Source organism: Phyllobates terribilis, unplaced genomic scaffold (assembly GCF_046119375.1).
Source record: "Phyllobates terribilis strain yellow unplaced genomic scaffold, ASM4611937v1 Scaffold_14__1_contigs__length_39327217, whole genome shotgun sequence".
NCBI classification, from domain to species: domain Eukaryota; kingdom Metazoa; phylum Chordata; class Amphibia; order Anura; family Dendrobatidae; genus Phyllobates; species Phyllobates terribilis.
The window spans coordinates 28,296,088-28,317,639 of NW_027362774.1; the positions used below are offsets into that span (position 1 = coordinate 28,296,088).

The 21,552-nt window shown below is 47.1% G+C and overlaps 1 protein-coding gene across 2 annotated transcripts; it reads right to left on the minus strand.

Moving 5' to 3' along the window:
- Window positions 1-1,741: 1,741 nt before the first annotated feature.
- LOC141175852 (IST1 homolog) lies at window positions 1,742-20,882 on the minus strand. 2 transcript variants are annotated; one of them, XM_073659807.1, is made up of 11 exons: window positions 20,746-20,845; window positions 19,819-20,275; window positions 18,060-18,157; window positions 15,835-16,015; window positions 10,668-10,752; window positions 8,359-8,442; window positions 7,488-7,598; window positions 7,257-7,403; window positions 7,048-7,149; window positions 4,110-4,158; window positions 1,742-2,064 (listed from the first exon to the last, which is right to left on the minus strand). In XM_073659807.1, the coding sequence occupies exons 3-11, from the start codon at window positions 18,145-18,147 to the stop codon at window positions 1,883-1,885; spliced, it is 1,029 nt and encodes a 342-aa protein (XP_073515908.1). In that variant the 5' UTR covers window positions 18,148-18,157; window positions 19,819-20,275; window positions 20,746-20,845; the 3' UTR covers window positions 1,742-1,882. The 2 variants fall into 2 exon arrangements, with proteins under 2 accessions (XP_073515908.1, XP_073515907.1); XM_073659806.1 differs by lacking the exon at window positions 19,819-20,275 and having other exon boundaries at window positions 20,746-20,882.
- Window positions 20,883-21,552: the final 670 nt, after the last annotated feature.

Below are 21,552 nucleotides of genomic sequence, written 5' to 3' on the forward strand. Positions count from 1 at the left end.
CCCTGATGAAGCTAGGGTGAAACGCGCGTTGGGGGTTTTCTGATCACACTACACACACCCAGTTTGTAGTGTGGGATTGCACAATATAATATACAGTCAGACATCTTTATTGTACAAAAAGAAAATGTGGCTAAAGGAACCAATCATATTTTTGCTTCCTCTCTCTATAGTGTTTGGAAAATGCCAGCTATAATCTGGTCCTTGCAAAACTTTTTTTTAAGCATGCCCAATTTATACTTTATTGCCCCCTCGCTGTTCATTAATTGCCACTTGAATGTGTATTTGGATGGCTGGGTACATGGTGTCAAGCATAAGAATCCTTCCGAAAGTGCTGTTGCTGGAAGATTTGCCAAGTTTCTGAGGAATATGAGAAGTGTACCCTTTTTCCAAGAGCCTGTTGGATGTTTCGGGGTAATATTGTGGACCCTATTATAATTTTATGGGCTCACCTGATGAGGTGGATTCCCTAAGCAGTAGTTCAGGGTAAGCAGCACGGACTAGAGGTGATGATGCAAAGGATCTGGACTTGCTGGATGGCACTTGCACCAGAGAGGATCAGGGCATGCCGGACGGCAGATAGGCAAGCATAGCTGCAAGCAGTAAATGTAGGAGAGAAGTGGGGCAGTTACATACAGGAACAGTGGAGAAGTATATGAAATTAGGTATCTTTCAGCAGGGACGTGGTTAACCACAGGAGCTTTAGAACTTTAGTGTGCAATAGCACCAAGATAGCAGTAGTTGGCAATTAAACAGGTACCTTGAAAGCAATGACTGTAGCTGGGGTGGGCAGTTACATACAGGAATGGCAGAGAAGTATATGAAATTAGGTATCTTTCAGCAGGGACACGGTTAACCACAGGAGTTTCAGAACTGTAGTGTGCGATAGCACCAATATAGTAGTAATTAGGAGTTAAACAGGTACCATGGAAGCATAAAAGTGTTTGTAGCTTGCAGCTTGACTCAGCAAGAGCTTATTAGAATAGAAGGGTTAGTATCTTGTAGCTTGATACAGCAGAGCTGAGTAAGCAATAGCAACAGGATTCACTGGCCTGAGATAAGAAGTGGGTCAGAATTATAGGGAGGATAATGAGCCACTTGGTTAGACCAGAGTCTAGAGTAAGATGAGGCTAAGTCCCGCAAAAGAACAGGTTCTGCATTTCCTGAATACTCAGGCTACTCATAGCTGCCTGAGCCAGCATTGAAAAGTCTTGGGTGATGCCACTAGAGATGGTTTCTGGGTCAACAGGGTAACCCAGCACAGACTAGTACAAAGGGATCTAGCCATAGGGAAAGGGAGCAGGTGAGTAACAGACATGCACTGACCCAGGTGTATAAGGCGTTGCAGAAGTAGAGGTTGCCTCACGGGGTACAAACGCCCCTCTGCTACATAATGGGTACATACATGGGTTCATATTTTGCACCAGAAATGTTTGCCTTTGTATTACTCTGAAGCTGCCCAAGGTGTCTCTGACGACAACTTTGCCGGACTCCATAATCCTGCCGCGATGTCGATATGAACTGTCCTCACTGGAGTATATGATGTTGGGCCATGATTGATAATTCTGGAAAGCTTCAGAGGACCTCTAGGCCGCTCCTTGTCGGTCAGGACCTCGACGAGTTACTATAGAATTTTTAAACGCTTGGTTCTGAAAGGAGTTCTAGCCGGGGGCATTTTGACCAAGACCCACCTGTACGGGATCAATTGCCAACCCTTTGACGGTGGGTACTATGACGCAGCACATAGCAAATCAATTATTTTTTTTATTAATTAGAAGTAAAGTCCATTAACTGTAAACTTATGGCCTTTTCATGATACCCAGGGTTAGAAAGGGTCAATAGAAAGTCCAAAATATAAAGCATAACGCGTCCATCATCACAGATTCTACGTCTTCTTTTTAAGAGACTCCAGTCTTTTCGACAGATCTTCAAAGTCTATATCCTCATATGCAGAGGGGTCATTAGTTGGCGACTGTCGAGCTGGGCTGACCGGTACAGACGGAAGCTTTGGTAAAGTTAGGTGGTCAGTGTTCCAGGGGGCCGCTGTTCCTGGTTTGTTGTCAGCACCTGAAAGTGACAAAAATAGACGCCAACATCAGGGTCATTGACAGACTGAAGGACATTTGGCCCACCAGAGGATTTCATTCTGAGGGCCCACCTTTCTCCCCCACTCAAGAGCCCCATAGTAGCTGCAAGATTTGCACTATGAACTCTCCTGAAGGAGAAGCCAGGGCCCACCAGAGGATTCTCCGGTTCTCTGGTGGGCCAGTCCAACCCGGGTCAGTGTCATCTTGATACAAAAGGACCATTGATTCTTCTAGCCTAGGTGAGCATAAGGTATATTTTTTAAGATGGGACCCTATGGGTCTCAAGCCTCCCCTTCAATGTATGCGTGAGTGGGTAACCCTTACACCACCTATAGGGATGTGACATAAGATCCATAGTCTAATACAGTGGGTCCGGAAAGTATTCAGACCCCTTTACATTTTTCACTCTTTGTTTCATTGCAGCCATTTGGTAAATTCTAAAAAGTTCATTTTTTTCTCATTAAAGTACACTCTGCACCCCATCTTGACTTAAAAAAAACAGAACTGTAGCCATTTTTGCAAAGTTATTAAAAAAGAAAAGCTGAAATATCACATGGTCATAAGTATTCAGACCCTTTGCTCAGACACTCATATTTAAGTCACATGTTGTCCATTTCCTTGTTATCCTCCTTGAGATGGTTCTACTTCTTCATTGGAGTCCAGCTGTGTTTAATTAAAGTGATAGGACTTGATTTGGAAAGGCACACACCTGTCTATATAAGACCTCACAGCTCACAGTGCATGTCAGACCTAACGAGAATCATGAGCTCAAAGGAACTGCCCAAGGAGCTCAGAGATAGAATTGTGGCAAGGCACAGATCTGGCCAAAGTTACAAAAGAATTTCTGCATTACTCAAGGTTCCTAAGAGCACAGTGGCCTCCATAATCCTTAAATGGAAGAAGTTTGGGACCAACAGAAGTCTTCCTAGGCCTGGCCGTCCAGCCAAACTGAGCAATCGTGGGAGAAGAGCCTTGGTGAGAGAGGTAAAGAAGAACCCAAAGATCACTGTGGCTGAGCTCCAGAGATGCAATAGGGAGATTGTAGAAAGTTCCACCAAGTCAACTATCACTCCAGCCCTCCACCAGTCAGGCCTTTACGGCAGAGTGGCCCGACGGAAGCCTCTCCTCAGTGCAAGACATATGAAAGCCAACATAGAGTTTGCTCAAAAACACATGAAGGACTCCCAGACTATGAGAAATAAGATTCTCTGGTCTGATGAGATGAAGATAGAACTTTTTGGTGATAATTCTAAGCGGTATGTGTGGAGAAAACCAGGTACTGCTCATCACCTGCCCAATACAATCCCAACAGTGAAACATGGTGGTGGCAGCATCATGCTATGGGAGTGTTTTTCAGCTGCAGGGACAGGAAGACTGGTTGCAATTGAAGGAAACATGAATGCGGCCAAGTACAGAGATATCCTGGATGAAAACCTCTTCCACAGTGCTCTGGACCTCAGACTTGGCTGAAGGTTCACCTTCCAACAAGACAATGACCCTTAGCACACAGCTAAAATAACAAAGGAGTGGCTTCAGAACAACTCTGTGACCATTCTTGACTGGCCCAGCCAGAGCCCTGACCTAAACCCAATTGAGCATCTCTGGAGAGACCTGAAAATGGCTGTCCACCAACGTTCACCATCCAACCTGACGGAACTGGAGAGGATCTGCAAGGAAGAATGGCAGAGGATCCCCAAATCCAGGTGTGAAAAACTTGTTGCATCATTCCCAAGAAGACTCATGGCTGTACTAGCTCAAAAGGGGGCTTCTACTCAATACTGAGCAAAGGGTCTGAATACTTATGACCATGAGATATTTTACTTTTTCTTTTTTAGTAAATTTACAAAAATTTCTACATTTCTGTTTTTTTTCCAGTCAAGATGGGGTGCAGAGTGTCCTTTAATGAGAAAAAAATGAACTTTTTGGAATTTACCAAATGGCTGCAATGAAACAAAGACTGAAAAATTTAAAGGGGTCTGAATACTTTCCCTACCCACTGTATGTGCAGTTTCCATTTGCACTTACCAGTATCATGTGCAGGAAAAACCTGTGGATCCGGTCCGGGGGGTTTCAGCTGATAAAATACAAAGAAAACACAGTTACTTGGTTATAATGTGAGTAAATGCAATAACAATGGACGCCCGTCTGAATCTAAAAAGCCTCTCTGGTTCCAGTTATAATTTATTGATTTATTACATATAGTACGTTTTTGCCAATTAGACTTACAAGCTCTGTAGACCTTTGCATAAATTTAGTTTTTATGGTTCACTTGCTTCCTAAAATGCAAACTTAAGCAACTTTCTTAAAAAATAAAATCTACCATCTTCCTGCTGCTGAGTGTCTGTAACTCCTTTATCTGACTGAGTGATCTGTTAAAAATATTACAAATCCTTCAGAACTCCTACTCTTACCCTCCATTCTCTCAGTTTTAGAGATAACATAAGGCAGAGGAAAGGGTTTGTACATGCACCCACAGTCTGAAGAGGGAAGAAAGCATCTACAGTCTCAGGGAGATTAGAGAAAACAAGCTATAGAAAAGACAGAAACATACAGTATTAAGAGGGAATAGTGATATTCATATAATATATATTCATATAACAATGAAGACAGCAACATTCTGGATACACATATAACTCATATGTAACCTACATTCCTGGGAGAGAGACACAGACCTCATATCCAGCCTGTGCTCCTGGGATAGACACACAGACCTCACATATAGTCTATATTACAGGGAGAGACACACCAACCTCATATCCAGCCTATATTACTGGGAGAGAGACACACAGAGCTCACATCCAGCCTATATTACTGGGAGAGACACACAGACCTCACATCCAGCCTATATTACTGGGAGAGACACACAGATCTCACATCCAGCCTATATTACTGGGAGAGACACACAGAGCTCACATCCAGCCTATATTACTGGGAGAGACACAGACCTCACATCCAGCCTATATTACTGGGAGAGACAAACAGATCTCACATCTCCAGTCTAAATTACTGGAAGAGACACACAGATCTCACATCCAGCCTATATTACTGGGAGAGAAACACAGAGCTCACATCCAGCCTATATTACTGGAGAGACACACTTATCTCACATCCAGCCTGTATTACTGGGAGAAACACAGAAATCACATCCAGCCTATATTACTGGGAGAGACACTCAAACCTCACATCCAGTCTATATTTCAGGGAGAGACACTCAGGCCTCACATCTAGCTTGTAGTACTGGGAAACATGAAGGGCTCACATACAGCCTCTATTACAGGGAGAGACACTCAGACCTCACATCCAGCCTTTATTACTGGGAGAGACAATCCCACAAAGTAAAAGTTGGATCAGTTTACAAACTGCACTTCAGGAGGTCTGAAAAAGAATGAAGGATTGAATATTGTAGACTGAAACTTAGTTCAATTTTATTAACCAAAGGTATCAACTAACATGTCAGAGTCATTTTTTCACGTTAAAGGTGTTCAAAATCTTTGGTTTGCTTCAAAAACAACATCCACAGTTTAGCAGACCAATGGGACCCCCCAATGATCCTGAGAACAGATCACCCAAAATCCACTGCATGAATGGGATGGGAGTAATCATATGCGACCCTCAGTGGTTTTGTAGCACCCTGAGGACTCGGCTGCTACAGGGGTATTACACCTCAAGCCAGAGGTGTGGTATTCCACTCCCGGGTAAGGATGGAGTGTGGGACTGAGCTCAGATAGCTGCATACACTACATACATCCCATTTCCGGGGGACAGACCGACGGTACTCCCACCAGTATATGTGCAGGTACGATAGTGTCTGTCCCTGGCTGGAGTGGGAGGGGGGTGGAACATCCCAGTAGTGTAGGGGCAGATAGGGGGAGCAGTCTGGGTAAGGCTAGGAGCTCATTGGGTGCTGGTCACCTGAGCTCACACATAGAGGGAGTATATAAGGTGGGCACCATCTTAGATCAGGGTCAGTCAGTCTTCTGTAGAGGGTCAGTCAGTCCTGAGAGAGGTCCAGGAGCGCCTGCAGAGAGAAGAGAGAGAGGAGAAGAGAAGGACCCAGAGGGGGAGAAGAAGGAACCCCAAGAACCCAGTATACAACCAGAAGGGTGAAGGGTTGGCACGCAAGGGAACCGGATCCCAAATTAGTGGAGGAGAGAAACTACCCTCAACTAAGAACCGGAGGCTGCGACATTACATGTGGAGCAGCCCCTCACCAAGTCCACTAAGAAGGCACACCGAGCATAGGGTCAGGGAAGCCAAAGAAGGTTCACCCAACAGGAGACCCGAGGGAGCCGGACATAAGTGGACCCCTGGTGGGAACGGCCAGTAGAGAGGACAGTCAGAAAGGGAGCTCAGGACCACGCTCCAGAATTGCTTGGGGGTTGGCCGAGTCCAGGACCTGGTGGACGCAGCACGGCTCGGGCGGTCACTCAAGGCCAGAGTGACCAACAGAACAGCAGTAAGTAAAAACCCTGAACTGCACAGCCCGACTCTGAGTCTTCTTACCATCCACACTGCACCACCACTACCACCATCCTCTACACCTGACCCCCTGAGGCTATACCCCTCCCGTTGGGGGTTATACTACCACAGCTGCACATATACCACCAGCCTCAGCGGACCCTGCTGCAGCGGCGGCCTTTTGACCGCAAATCAACGGGTGGCGTAGTCGACACTAAGAACAACTAATAACATCTGTAAAGACTGCCACACACTGAGTTTGACACCCTGGGCACGGACCGGGTCGCCGCCACTCGGAGACTACAACCCCCATCAGATCCGGCTCCGGGTAATCCCCAAACAGCACTGGCCCAGGGGGCGCGTCAGTTTCACGTGCTCACTATGATTCCATTTACACAGGAGAGTTTGGGACGCCCCGTTCTTGTGACCTCTGGGTTGAATCCACCAGCGATCACACATTTATCACCTATGCTGTAGATACCAATACTACTTTTCTTACACTTACTAAATCATAGGATGGATGAAAGCCAGGGACGGGTGGTTTCCCTCTTGGAGGCGGCTGTATAAAAGTGCATTCCTCATAGATTCCTACATCAGGAGTCGTCTGCTATAAAGTTAGAAAACAGTAAAAGAATGAACAATGAGTGCAAAAAATAATATATATTTCTTAACAATATACAGTGCAGACTGTAATACTTTACGCTTTATACTTACTGTTATCTGGGGATAAGGACCTCGAGGTCCATTACTCCTGAAGTCACCTCCACCTCCTCCGCCCGTGCCACCAGGTCCTCCTTTTTTGTCATTATTTGTAAAATCCGTGTGACGTCCATCAACTTCAAATCCAGAAGGTGCTTCAGCCTGGAAAGTATTTCATCACTTAATGTATCCGCCATAGAGTAAGAAAAATGCAATTGACTGTCAGCAGCGGTCAGATCTACTCACCATCACTCTTGCATCTGGTTCGTACTGGACGTTGTAATTTTTGGCAATCTCAATCAGGTATCTCTCCACCAGGATTTTTGGAGGGGCCTCCGGGCTTAATTTGTGCATCAGCTGTTGAAATGGGATAATTTTTGGGATAATTTTTGGATTAGTACAAGGAATTAAAGGTAAATCCACCTCAGATCGATCTGCTTTCCGCAGCGATATCCAAAGCGTGGAGAATTACACAGAGAAAATCTTCAGGATAAATTGATATGTTGCGGATTTCATAGCATTTTTTTTAGGTTTTGCTATAGGATCTTCCTCCGCTCTTATTGCATAGTTGTCAAATTTGCCAGTACTGTCCGAATTTTTCAAATACGATGCCTGGAAATTTGGTGCTGGAAGGGGCCAGAGATTATGAAAACCCCCATCCAAAAGTGGGTGATCTTACTCTTTTTGGACCAGTTTCTGGGCAGGGATTATTTGGTTCCCAGTTAACCAATGTTGGTAAGTATGTTGAAGGACACCCGAATGATTGCTTCCAAGTCCGTTTCATTTAGGGGTTGTCCACCTTTTGGAACAATATGGGGTTTAAAATCATTTTTACAATTGGGTTTCATTAACAATTTGACTTTTTCAGGTTCTTTCATCAACTTTGATGTGGTCATAAATCTGAGAAAAGATCAGAAAAAAACACACACTCAGCTGTCATTCAATCTGAATGAGCTCACTGACTGATTCTCACTTAACTCATTCTGCAGCCAGCATTAGATAATTCAACCCAGAAGGCAAACAGTGCAAAACTTTTAATGAAACCCTATTGCGAAATTTCTTTTTAGCCCAAAATAAAAAAGATGGACAACCCCTTTTAATCTATTCTTTGACTTACTCTTTCACTGACTGTTCCGATCTGATTTGTCCTACACAGGCTTCCGTATTCTTTGCTGTATTTATGACAGAGTTGATTGGCCACCTGGAATAGAAACGGAAAGTTTTACTTTTTCGTGGTCCAACAACCCGGCTCTTCACAATAATGGTGAGACCACACCAAGGTCAAAACTTCAACCACTGCAGAACCCATTGGCCACCCAAGAATTTGGGGTGCACCTTGGGATATCGGGTTCTTTTGAAGATAGTGATCTAGATATATGATAATAACGTCAATCCATTGTGCAAGCTTCACGGTGATTCAGAAGAAAGGTTAACGAGTAGTTTATAAAAAACCTCCAGTGGTAAAACCGGAAAAGTCAATGTTGTGCAAGTTCTATTATTTCTACAATCTTTGCCCATATATCAGTTGAAAGAGGCGTATATGGACCATAAAGGCAGGAGAACGCCATACGTTGGTGTAAATTGTACAACAAAAATTCATAGTAGTTGTAGATTTGACTTTTTTCTGGCCCCCAGATGAGGTGAGCCTAACTTATTCTCTCTGGTCTATAAAGTTCTGGTTCCTCCATGTCAATTTTTAGATTTTTTTTTGGAAAGTGACGTCTTTTTCTGGTGGAGACCCAGCTGGTGAAAGGAGTCTTACAGGCTATGCTTCCTAGAAAAACTTTGCAAATTAGGTCTCCCCCCAGAAGGAAGAAGACTGTCTGCCTAGTGCCAGCGGTAGGTTTCTTCAAAAAGTTTTCTTATTAGAACAACCTCGTCCTATGTCCTACAAGGACTTCCAGAGGACATAGAGGGGGATCCTCCACTTTTTTCCCCATTGGGGGGATGCATAAAGAATGTAGAGGGGGATCCTCCACTTCTTTCAACATTGTGGGATGCACAAAGAACATAGAGGGGGATCCTTCACTTTTTCACCAATGGGGGATAGATAAAGAACGTAGAGGGGAATCATCCACTTTTTTCACTATTAGGGGATGGATAAAGAATGTAGAGGGGGATCCTCCACTTTTTTACCATGGGGGGATGCATGAAGAATATAGATGGAGATCCACCACTTATTTACAATTGCATAGAGGACATGGAGTGGGATCCACAATTTTTTCACCATTAGGGGGATGCATAAAAAACATAGAGGGGGATCTTCCACTATTTTCACCATTGGGGGAAGGATAAAGAACGTAGAGGGGGGATCCTCCACTTTTTTGTACCATTGGGGGATGCATAAAGGACATGGAGTGGGATCCACCATTTTTTCGCCATTAGGGGGATGCATAAAAAACATAGAGGGGGATCTTCCACTATTTTCACCATTGGGGGAAGGATAAAGAACGTAGAGGGGGATCCTCCACTTTTTTCACTATTGGGGGATGGTTAAAGAACATAGAGGGGGATCCTCCACTTTTTTGTACCATTGGGGGATGCATAAAGGACATGGAGTGGGATCCACCATTTTTTCACCGTTAGGGGGATGCATAGCAAAACATAGAGGGGGATCTGCCACTATTTTCTCCATTGGGGGACGGATAAAGATAAAAAACGTAGAGGGGGATCCGGCACTTTTTTCACCATTTTGGGATACATAAAGAATGTAGAGGGGGATCCTCCACTTTTTTTTTACCATTGAGGGATACTTAAAGAATGTAGAGGGCGATCCTCCAGCTTTTTTGTACAATTGGGGGATACATAAAGAATATAGAGGGGGATCCTCCACTTTTTTACCATTAGGGGATGCATAAAGAATATATAGGGGGATTCTCCACTTTTTTCACCATTGGAGGATGGATAAAGAACGTAGAGGGGGATCCTCCACTTTTTCACTATTGGGGGATGCATAAAGAATGTAGACAGGGATCCTCCACTTTTTTCACCATTTGGGAGATGCATAGATGATATTGAGGGGGATCATCCACTCTATTAACAGCTATTGCTGAGGAGAAATGTATTATTTAAAGTTTATGCACTGAGAATCTCAGTAATAAAATTACATATTTATGGCATGTGACAGGTCCTCTTTAATTGTGAACAAGTCTCCTGGAAAAGGTTAGTTGAAAAAGAGTCTCTCAAAGGGAAATGTTTTATACTTATTCCATATGATACCCATGATGGCTATCGATTAATACACGTTAAATATTCAGAGGAATCATAGACATTAAGAAAAATATTAAAATGCGTGTTCAAATATGGCGCCTGTCATTGCTCTCTTATAGTCATCTAGGTCTATATTATATCATCATTACAATTTCTACCACCTCAGAGTAATTAATATTAATATTCCAAGCACATATTTCATTCCTGTCCACTTACTGTCTTTAACTCAGAGACTTCTATCAGACGTGGAGCAGCCCAGATCACAGTGGACACGGCCTCAGCCAGACCTGGGTCCAGCTCCCTGCAAAGAGAGAAAAACTGATTAAAGGACAAATTAAGGACGTGACTGGTTCCGGGTGCTCATCGCAGACGAGCGAAAGATCTGCTCCATAAAACTAGTGCATGCTGCAATTTTTTTTCGTGCAGTCAGGGAGCAAAATGAGGCCCGTTGTACAAATAGAACCTGGACTTAAAACATGCACATGTGAATGTAGCACCCCGAGGACTCGGCTGCTACAGGGGTATTGCACCTCAAACCAGAGGTGTGGTATTCCACTCCCGGGTAAGGATGGAGTGTGGGACTGAGCTCAGATAGCTGCATGCACTACACTCACCCCATTTCCGGGGGACAGAACAACGGTACTCCCACCAAATAGTTGTGCAGGTACGACAGCGTCTGTCCCTGGCTGGAGTGGGGGGGGGGAGGAACATCCCAGTAGTGTAGGGGCAGATAGGGGAGGGGCTCTGGGCATAGAGGTAGGAGCCCACTGGGTGCTAGTCACCTGGGCTCACACATAGAGGGAGTATATATGGTGGGCACCATCTAGAGACAGAGTGAGTTCTGAGAGAGAGTTCAGCCAGGAGGGCTGACAGGGAGCTGTGGCTCCGGCTGGGCCCAGCTCCAGGGCCAGGCCTGTAGTGGAGAGAAGGAGGAAGAGAGGCCCAGAGACACAAGACAAGAGGGAACCCTGAGATCCCAGAAGTAAACCAGAAGGGTGAAGGGTTGGCAGAAAAGGGTACCGGATCCCAAGCTGGTAGAGGCTAATCATCCTTAGCCAGGAACCGGAGGTCGTGGACAAGTTTTGGCGCGACCCCTCGCCATATCCACCAGGAAGGCAGACCACGAATAGGGTCAGGGAAGCCGGGACAGGTTTCGCCACCAAAAGGCCCGAGGGAGCCGGACATAGGTGGGTCCCTGGTGAGGACGGCCAGTAGGAAGGAAGAGAGGGGAGCTCAGGACCACGCTCTGGAACTGCCCGGGAGTTGGCCGAGTCCCGCACCTGGTGGACGCAGCACGGCTTGGGTGGTCACTCTTGGCCGAAGTGACCGGAGCAACACCTGTGAGTAAAAGCCTTGAAACTACACCACACGTCTCTGAGCTTCCTTGCTTCACCATCACCACCACTGTCATCTACATCTGCTGCCCTGAGGCCATACCCCTCCCGTTGGGGGTTATACCATCTACGCTGCACAATCCTATCACCGGCCTCAGCGGTCTGCCCTGCAGCGGCGGCCTCATAGCCGCAATCAACGGGTGGCGTAGTCGAACATTTTAACATCTACTGCAAAACAGTGCCGCTCAGTTTGACTCCCTGGGCACGGACCGGGTCACCGCCACGAGACTACTACTCCCATCGGATCCGGCTCCGGGTAAGCCCTCCCCCGTGCGCGCGATGCCGCGCAATGAAGGCCCAGGGGCGCGTCAACTTTGGCGTAGTCGGCAGGATTTCGTGCCCGCAACTACCGGGTACTGCGTGCCTGAAGAAAAGTTTATATGTACCGTAAGAAGAAGTCTCCCGCCAATTCCAGAGGGTCCCCGCCATCGGACGCCATCTCGGGTCGTTTCCCGCCGTTTGCCCGCCATCTGCAGCCTTTTCCCGCCATCCACGGAGTTTCCCGCCATTAGGAGACGATTCCCGCCATCTGAGACGATTTCCCGCCCTGGCAGAGCGGACGCCATTATGGGCGTGCCAGAGGGTGGCAAGAGACCACCTCCCATCGTGGGCCTGGTCCCAGAAGAGCGCCAAAAGCGGAGACCGCCCCCACCAGCAGAGACTGCAATGATAGAGATGTCCATCAGAGCGAGGGGTCTGCCCCTGGAACTGACAATCACCAAGTGGCCCCGGGACCACCCTCAGTATGGGCGGATCAAGAACAAAAGAGAGAGGATGGGTGCAGCCTGGGGGAGTCTGGAAAGATCGCACCCGGAGATGGAGGGAGAGTCAGGCAGCACCGACCCTCTGGTCAGGAGCCTGTTGCAGGCCGCCACCCCAGAAGGCCTGGTGGAGATCCTGGCACAGCTCCCCAAAGATCGGGAGCATGCACAGACCGCGCTGGAGGGCTTGGCTCGGAAGATGGCCCGAGTGCAGCAAGAAGTGCTGGCCGAGTGGAGCAAAGAAATGGCCCTGCAGGCTGGAACCCGCCAGCAAAGGACGCCACCCGGGACGAGGAGTCTGTCTGCCTCTGAGGATGGTGCAGGAGGGACGAAGGCCGGAGACGACGCCGTGGAAGGAGCTGAAGAGATGGAAGCAGGTAAAGGGGACGTCACCACCCCAGGCCTAGTAGCCGTGAGCCTGCCCCAGCTCCCCGTCGCAGAGCCCAAAATCCCCCTTACCGTGCCCGATGCTGCACCGCCACCGCTCCAAACTAGGCCTCAAGCGGCAGGAGCCGCGGCCACGCCCCCTGTGACGTCACGCGCCTCAACCCTGAGCGCGGCCAAGCAAGAAACGCCACCGGCCTGGTCGCAAGGCCGAGTACCCCCGGGCGCCGCCGTTTCCACAGTGCCCTTCACCTTCAGAGCGCCACCGGCCTGGTCGCAAGGCCTGGTGAATCCGGGCGCCGCTACCACCACCGCGCCCTCAACCTCCACAGTGCTACCCTTGGGTGAAGACCTGTTCGCACAACATACTTGCCCGGATGGGCAGTCCTTTGTGTGGCCACCAGAGTACGTCAATCCCCGACTCCGGAAGGAATGGCCCCTGTGTGAGCCCCTGATCCCGGCTCCGGCGCCCGCCAAGATCACCCCACTCCCGTTGGAGGAGGCTCAGTTCGCATGGGACCCCACCGGTGAAAACCTCATGGGGTTCACCCAAGAGACCCGGGCGGCCGCAGCCCAGCGTGTGGAGTGCTGCCGACAACAACTAGAGGTCTTCAACAAAGAACGGCAAGAGAGGCGGGTCCGCGAGGAGCGGCTGCAGGTACAGAGCGCGGAGCAGAAACGCCGGACCCGGCGAAACCCCCGTGCAGCCCACGGTCCCCGCGCCACCGGGACCGTAATCAAGTTCCAACTGGAGCACGGTTGGGGCTTTATCAGGGATCACAGGACCGCCAGCGACGTCTTCGTCACCCGTAGGGATGTTGAGTCCCACCTGCCAGAGGGACACCGCGGACGTGACCTTTACCTGGGTGATGAGGTCACCTTCACCCGGCATCAGTGCGCTAAAGGACCATACGCCCTTCACGTGCACCGGTTAACGGAGGAAGAGCTGCGGTATGAGGAAGATCAAGAGGACCCGGACGGGTCTGAAGACTACCCTCAGGAGGAGACAAGGAGAGGACACCGCTGCTGAAGGGAAGTAGCATAAACTGAAGCTGTATATAGTTACCCGTAGGGGTACTTGTCATACTGCTAATTAAAGTGTGTTCCCCGTTGGGACTAGTGTGAATTGTTCCCCGTGTGCCCCTATCCCCACAGGCTGAGGACTGTGAGCAGCCATTCCTTATCCCCACAGGCTGAGGACTGTGAGCAGCCATTCCTTATCCTCACTGGCCGAGGACTGAGAGCGGCCATATCCTGTAAATAGTTGCGCTTCCTAAGGCGCCCCCTACCGGTTTTATAGGAGAACTGTTTTTCTATCAGTGACTGTGGCACTTTACCTGGTCACAAGTTGCACGGTGGCCAGGGATCAAGAACGTTTATTATGGAAAAGTTTTATATCAAAAGTTTATACTGCTAGAATAATATATAAGAAGTTACCTGTCATGTTATATTTGCTGATAATGTTTTATAATGTTTTACCTGTTAGTGTATGTTTTAAAAAAAAAAAAAAAAAGTTTGTAAGTTTTGGTATGTTTTACTCTTTTCCAGCCCGAGGACGTGCTGTGGTTTACCAGGAGGGAATGTAGCACCCCGAGGACTCGGCTGCTACAGGGGTATTGCACCTCAAACCAGAGGTGTGGTATTCCACTCCCGGGTAAGGATGGAGTGTGGGACTGAGCTCAGATAACTGCATGCACTACACTCACCCCATTTCCGGGGGACAGAACAACGGTACTCCCACCAAATAGTTGTGCAGGTACGACAGCGTCTGTGCCTGGCTGGAGTGGGGGGGGGGAGGAACATCCCAGTAGTGTAGGGGCAGAGAGGGGAGGGGCTCTGGGCATAGAGGTAGGAGCCCATTGGGTGCTAGTCACCTGGGCTCACACATAGAGGGAGTATATATGGTGGGCACCATCTAGAGACAGGGTGAGTTCTGAGAGAGAGTTCAGCCAGGAGGGCTGACAGGGAGCTGTGGCTCCGGCTGGGCCCAGCTCTAGGGCCAGGCCTGTAGTGGAGAGAAGGAGGAAGAGAGGCCCAGAGACACAAGACAAGAGGGAACCCTGAGATCCCAGAAGTAAACCAGAAGGGTGAAGGGTTGGCAGAAAAGGGTACCGGATCCCAAGCTGGTAGAGGCTAATCATCCTTAGCCAGGAACCGGAGGTCGTGGACAAGTTTTGGCGTGACCCCTCGCCATATCCACCAGGAAGGCAGACCACGAATAGGGTCAGGGAAGCCGGGACAGGTTTCGCCACCAAAAGGCCCGAGGGAGCCCGACATAGGTGGGTCCCTGGTGAGGACGGCCAGTAGGAAGGAAGAGAGGGGAGCTCAGGACCACGCTCTGGAACTGCCCGGGAGTTGGCCGAGTCCCGCACCTGGTGGACGCAGCACGGCTTGGGTGGTCACTCTTGGCCGAAGTGACCGGAGCAACACCTGTGAGTAAAAGCCTTGAAACTACACCACACGTCTCTGAGCTTCCTTGCTTCACCATCACCATCACTGTCATCTACATCTGCTGCCCTGAGGCCATACCCCTCCCGTTGGGGGTTATACCATCTACGCTGCACAATCCTATCACCGGCCTCAGCGGTCTGCCCTGCAGCGGCGGCCTCATAGCCGCAATCAACGGGTGGCGTAGTCGAACATTTTAACATCTACTGCAAAACAGTGCCGCTCAGTTTGACTCCCTGGGCACGGACCGGGTCACCGCCACGAGACTACTACTCCCATCGGATCCGGCTCCGGGTAAGCCCTCCCCCGTGCGCGCGATGCCGCGCAATGAAGGCCCAGGGGCGCGTCATGAACAAGCCCCTAAGTGCAGATTTTAGCTCCGCTCTCCAGACTTACTTCATGGACTGAATTAATCCGAATCGTGCCAGGAGCAGGTCGCAGTACAGCTCTAGGATCTCCATGGCTTCCACCATATAATCCTCCCGGATTATATGTTCCACCCGGATCCGCGCTCTCTCATCCTTCCGGCATGATAAATAGTCTGCGATCTCCTTTCGAGATTTCATTGCCATTTCAGCTACGGGGATAATAATGTGATTAAAACTACGTGTAACATAAAAGAATTATAGCGCCATCCCATTTCCTATCTACTCAGTGGAACTACTCCACCTTGACAACTGACAACTTCTGCTGAGCCTTTAAGTAACCATCATTTTAATTTTTCTTCCATAAATCAATAGTACATGGGAAAATAAGATACTTTGTAATTCATCTTATCATAGAAATCTGCTTCTTTTTCCTCCTGGACTGATCTTTCACTCTCAATGCAGGGGTAAAATTTGTAAAATCTGTATCCAATGAAGTCAGATTTTCCCATTACTAAGATAAGAGATGACAGTTGGTGCTATTATAATTCTATGGAGAGGGGAGGAGCTAGTGAAATACACAGACATTGCATGGAGAGGGGAGGAGCTAGTGGAACACAGACATTGTATGGAGAGGGGAGGAGCTAGTGGAACACACAGACATTGTATGGAGAGGGGAGGAGCTAGTGGAACACACAGAAATTGTATGGAGAGGGGAGGAGCTAGTGGAACACACAGACATTGTATGGAGAGGGGAGGAGCTAGTGGAACACACAGACATTGTATGGAGAGGGGAGGAGCTAGTGGAACACAGACATTGTGTGGAGAGGGGAGGAGCTAGTGGAACACACAGACATTGTGTGAAGAGGAGAGGAGCTAGTGGAACACACAGACATTGTATGGAGAGGGGAGGAGCTAATGGAACACACAGACATTGTATGGAGAGGGGAGGAGCTAGTGGAACACACAGACATTGTGTGGAGAGGGGAGGAGCTAGTGGAACACAGACATTGTATGGAGAGGGGAGGAGCTAGTGGAACAGACATTGTATGGAGAGGGGAGGAGCTAGTGGAACACAGACATTGTATGGAGAGTGGAAGAGCGAATGGAACACACAGACATTGTATAGAGATGGGAGGAGCTAGTGGAACACAGACATTGTATGAAGAGGGGAGGAGCTAGTGGAACACGCAGACATTGTATGGAGAGGGGAGGAGCTAGTGGAACACACAGACATTGTATGGAGAGGGGAGGAGCTAGTGGAACACACAGACATTGTATGGAGAGGGGAGGAGCTAGTGGAACACACAGACATTGTATGGAGAGGGGAGGAGCTAGTGGAACACACAGACATTGTATGGAGAGGGGAGGAGTTAGTGGAACACACATTGTATGGAAAGGGGAGGAGCTAGTGGAACACACAGACATAGTATGGAGAGGGGAGGAGCTAGTGAAACACACAGACATTGTGTGGAGAGGGGAGGAGCTAGTGGAACACAGACGTATGGAGATGGGAGGAGCTAGTGGAACACACAGACATTGTATGGAGAGGGGAGGAGTTAGTGGAACACACAGACATTGTATGGAGAGGGGAGGAGCTAGTGGAACACACAGACATTGTATGGCGAGGGAAGGAGCTAGTGGAACACACAGACATTGTATGGAGAGGGGAGGAGCTAGTGGAACACACAAACATTGTATGGAGAGGGGAGGAGCTAGTGGAACACACTGACATTGTATGTAGAGGGGAGGAGTTAGTGGAACACACAGACATTGTATGGAGAGGGGAGGAGCTAGTGGAACACACAGACATTCTATGGAGAGGGGAGGAGCTAGTGGAACACACAGACATTCCACTCAAGTTCTCCTGAAACGCCAATTATTGTTCTTCATAGAATATTATGAGCACCAACTGTCAACTCCTATCTCAGTAACTGTAAAGTCTGTATTCACTGGAGACGCATTTTACCTGGGAATTGAGAATTTTGAGAATGAATGATCAACCCAGGAGGAGAAAGAAGCACATTTCACCAATAATAAATATTAGAAACTGACTGCAATTCTCCTGACCCCAAACTTACAGCTTTATATATGCCTACGAGACTGTTGAGTACGGGTCAGGAGAGCCGCGGCTAGTCCAGATTTCATAGTCCATACTCGGACCATGAATGTTGGACTAATGAAACCATCCTAAACTGTAGAAACTTGATACCACCATGGTACATCACTAATAGTAACTAATAGTCCCAGACTCACTTTTTTTCTTTTCCAGCAACTTCAGACGATTGATAGCCAGTCTCAGGTTGACCCGGAGGCGCTCACCCTTGAACCCAGACTTCAACATGTTTCCCTTACTTTAAATTAAAAGAAAAAAAATAGAATAATTTTCAAAATCTGTTTTTTTTTATTAACAAACAAATCAATAAAAAATTCTATATATCTATGAGTATTTTCTGATTGGCAGTGTGACAGATCAGTATGGAGTTGAAAAGTTACGCAACTTTCTTACAAACTTTTTCACCATTATCAAAATGGTGACACCCTTTCGTCAGCTCCTATATCTTTCACTGACAGCAAGCAGAGTGTTCAAGAAGTTGAGCAAAGAGTATATTGTACATTGCTAGCTGACAACTTCTTTTTACTGCTTCTATGGAATGGAAACGCTGAAGATCTTACATGCAGATTTGTCTATGGAAATCCTCAGCGGATTACTGTGAGGGGTAAATGTACCAGATGTCGGATTCTGTCTGGAACCCGCCTGGAAAAGTGCAAAAAAAACTTATAAAAATGTAAAAACTATATTTCTGAGCACATGTTCTGTCTTTTGTCCTATCTTTTAACCACCTCAAGCTTTGAAATTCATGAAAGGGCTAAAAGAAGTGTCCTGTCCCTCTTAAAAAATTCAAAAACATAAGTTTCCACTCCAAAAACTCAGCAAAAAGACACAATGAGCACATACCCTAAAGGCTATGTTCACACACAGCTTTTCGAGGCAAGCAAAAATGACGAGTTTTTCAAGTGGAAATCATTTTAGCAAACTTCTTTTTTTTTCTGGGAGTATTGGACAGTGTCTAGTTTAGAGAGGTTTCCTTCTGAGTTTACCTCAAGGAAGTGACATAAACTTTTTTTCCCTCCAGGTGTTATTCAGAACCTCTTTAGGAGAAAAATAAAATTGCTCCAAAAACTCCTCATGTGATCAGTAATATAGATTCCCCATAGAAAATGGATCGGAAGAGTTGATTTTGAAGAGGTTTTTTTTGAGGATTTTGGCGAGGATCCACTAAAAAAACTCTTTTTTTTTCAGGAAATGTCTTATTTATGTCTATAACAAATCTACTTTTCTGTTCACATGAAGAGTTTTTCTAACTTATTTTTTTTTCCTGAGGTTTTAACAAAAAAAACGTCTGGTGGAAAAAAAATAAATTGCGTGTCACTTTTTTTGACTTGGAACATGAAGGAAACCTCTCCAAACAAGGTGCAGTGCAATCATAGGTGCATGCATAAGCCATATCCGACAATACCCAACTAGAAAAGTACAAGAAAGAAAAAAAGGACAAAAAATGTTTGTAGAAACATTGGGGAAAAAAAAGTTTTTACGAAGAAGAAGAAATCTCCGTGTGAAGAAACTTTGTGTTGTTCTTGGAACTACTGGGATGGAAGTCGGATAAAAGTCGCGTTCCTTTTATCTCTGGCGGAATACATAGTTGGCGAGAGGGAAGCAGCGAGGTCGGACGTTGTTTATGTGGCGGTTTCTGTCGGCTCATTATAATGTGAAACTCTAAGCTCACATCAATGCCGAGGAACCTGAAAAACCGGTAATCACGTGTCTTGTGGAATCAGACACCTCCGATACCGATGTTTGTATAGACGGGGAGGAGCCCGAATCCAGGACACCAATATTTACCATGGGAAGAAGTGACGGCTCTTCTGTACCTTTAAATCTTCCGAACGTTTTGCTAATTAGTAAAATCACCTTAATTTCTTCTTAATTTGTCAAACTTTTTCTTAGGCTTACCTTTTTTTTTTTCCTGTGAGAGTTGCAATTCTTCAAAATCCGGAATGACAAATTTCCCTTCACGCTTCCGACATTAAGCATCTGAGTCCAGACCACCCGAGGGTCTCCTAACCTAAATGCAACACTCATATATCCCTATTGCGTCTCGGTCGACCGTTCCGGACATCATGGTCCATACTCTAATATCGGACTTGTAAAACCCGTCCTTAAGGGCAAACATGGCTACTTTCTTAAAGAAACAGCGCCTCGCCTGTCTGTGGGTTGTGTCTGGTACTGCAGCCAAGGTCCTTTGAGATGAGGTTGATCCAGGTGTGGACAACCTGCGCTGCCATAGAGGGGCCCTAGAGGTAAGGGGCCACTACCACCTCCAAAGCAGGTAGAATTTTGCATACAGATGAATTATTGGACTGTTTCTTGCACAGGGGCCTCTTTTCTCCATGTCCACCAGTGGGTTCACCTGCAATACCACACATAACCTATAGTCAGGTGTGGTGCTGTTTTTGGAAAAAAAAGCCAAATCCTGGACAACCCCTTAATGAGACCACTTCAAGGGTCCTGAAAGCTGGGTGATCTATATCGGACTACATTCACACTTGGCATAGACACTCTTGAAGTGTGCTGCCGAGAGATACTGTGGCAATTAAATCAATAGATAAGTGTACAGCATAAATAACCGCCATCTACATCACCTGTGTTACCGCTACTAAAAATCACAAACTATGAACTAAAACACTAACAAAAAAAAACTTCTATAAATTGTTTCTTCTTTGTTAAGTATTTTTTCCATTGTTTTACTTTTCGCTACAGTATCGAATATATTTACATAATGAGATATAATTCAGGATTGATGCCGTAAAGTACCGATATAATACATCAGGTGCTAAAAAAGTAATAAAACATATAATTTTGAAGGAATAACACATTTACCTTTCTCCCGGCCGGCAGCAGGCGTCAGGAAGCAGTCCGGGCTGGGAGCAGTCTGGCAGGATATGCGAGTATATACAGCTGTGGGGAGGGGGCACGTGATCTGTGCCGTGATGTCATCGCTGGGCGGGGATCATGTGATTTGTATGACCACATAGTGCCATACCTTACGTGGGTGTGTGGCTGCAGTACATAAATAGCACAGGAGCTGTATACGCAAGAGCAACACAAACAGGAAAAAGCCAAAGCTATCCAGTTATTCCGGTGAATGTGAATGTATTGGCAGCAAAAGTGACCCTATAGGCTAGAAATACAGCTCTAATGGGCATCTGCTGCTTCATGCGGGGACACAGTGCCCATACCTGTGCCAACCACACTGACCTATAACAGTGCCAGACACGGTGACCCAAAACAATGCCAAGGAGCGTCCCGTAACAGTACCAGTCAGTGTCACAAAACAGTGCCAAGAAGTATCCCATAATAGTGTCAATAAATGTCCCATAACAGTGCCAGCTAGTGTCCCATAATAGTGCCAAGCAGTGTGCCATAACAGTGCCATTAAATGGCCCATAACAGTGCCAGTCACAGAGTCCCATAACAGTGACAGCCAGTGTCCCATAACATTACCAAGCAGTGTCCCATAACAGTGCCAGCCAGTGTCCCATAACAGTGCCAAGCAGTGTCCCCTAACAGTGACAACCAGGGTCCCATAACAGTGCCAGTCACAGTGTCCCATAACAGTGACAAGCAGTGTCCCATAACAATGCCAGCCAGTGTCCCATAACAGTGCCAAGAAATGTCCCATAACAG

Excerpts from the sequence above, each read along its gene's own strand:
- LOC141175852 (XM_073659806.1), bottom strand. The coding sequence starts at position 18,147 with ATGTTGAAGTCTGGGTTCAAGGGTGAGCGCCTCCGGGTCAACCTGAGA. Across the intron at positions 10,753-15,834 it reads GGATTAATTCAGTCCATGAA|GGAGCTGGACCCAGGTCTGG; the intron begins GTAAGTCTGGAG and ends CTCTCTTTGCAG. Across the intron at positions 7,599-8,358 it reads TCGGAACAGTCAGTGAAAGA|CTGATGCACAAATTAAGCCC; the intron begins GTAAGTCAAAGA and ends CCATTTCAACAG.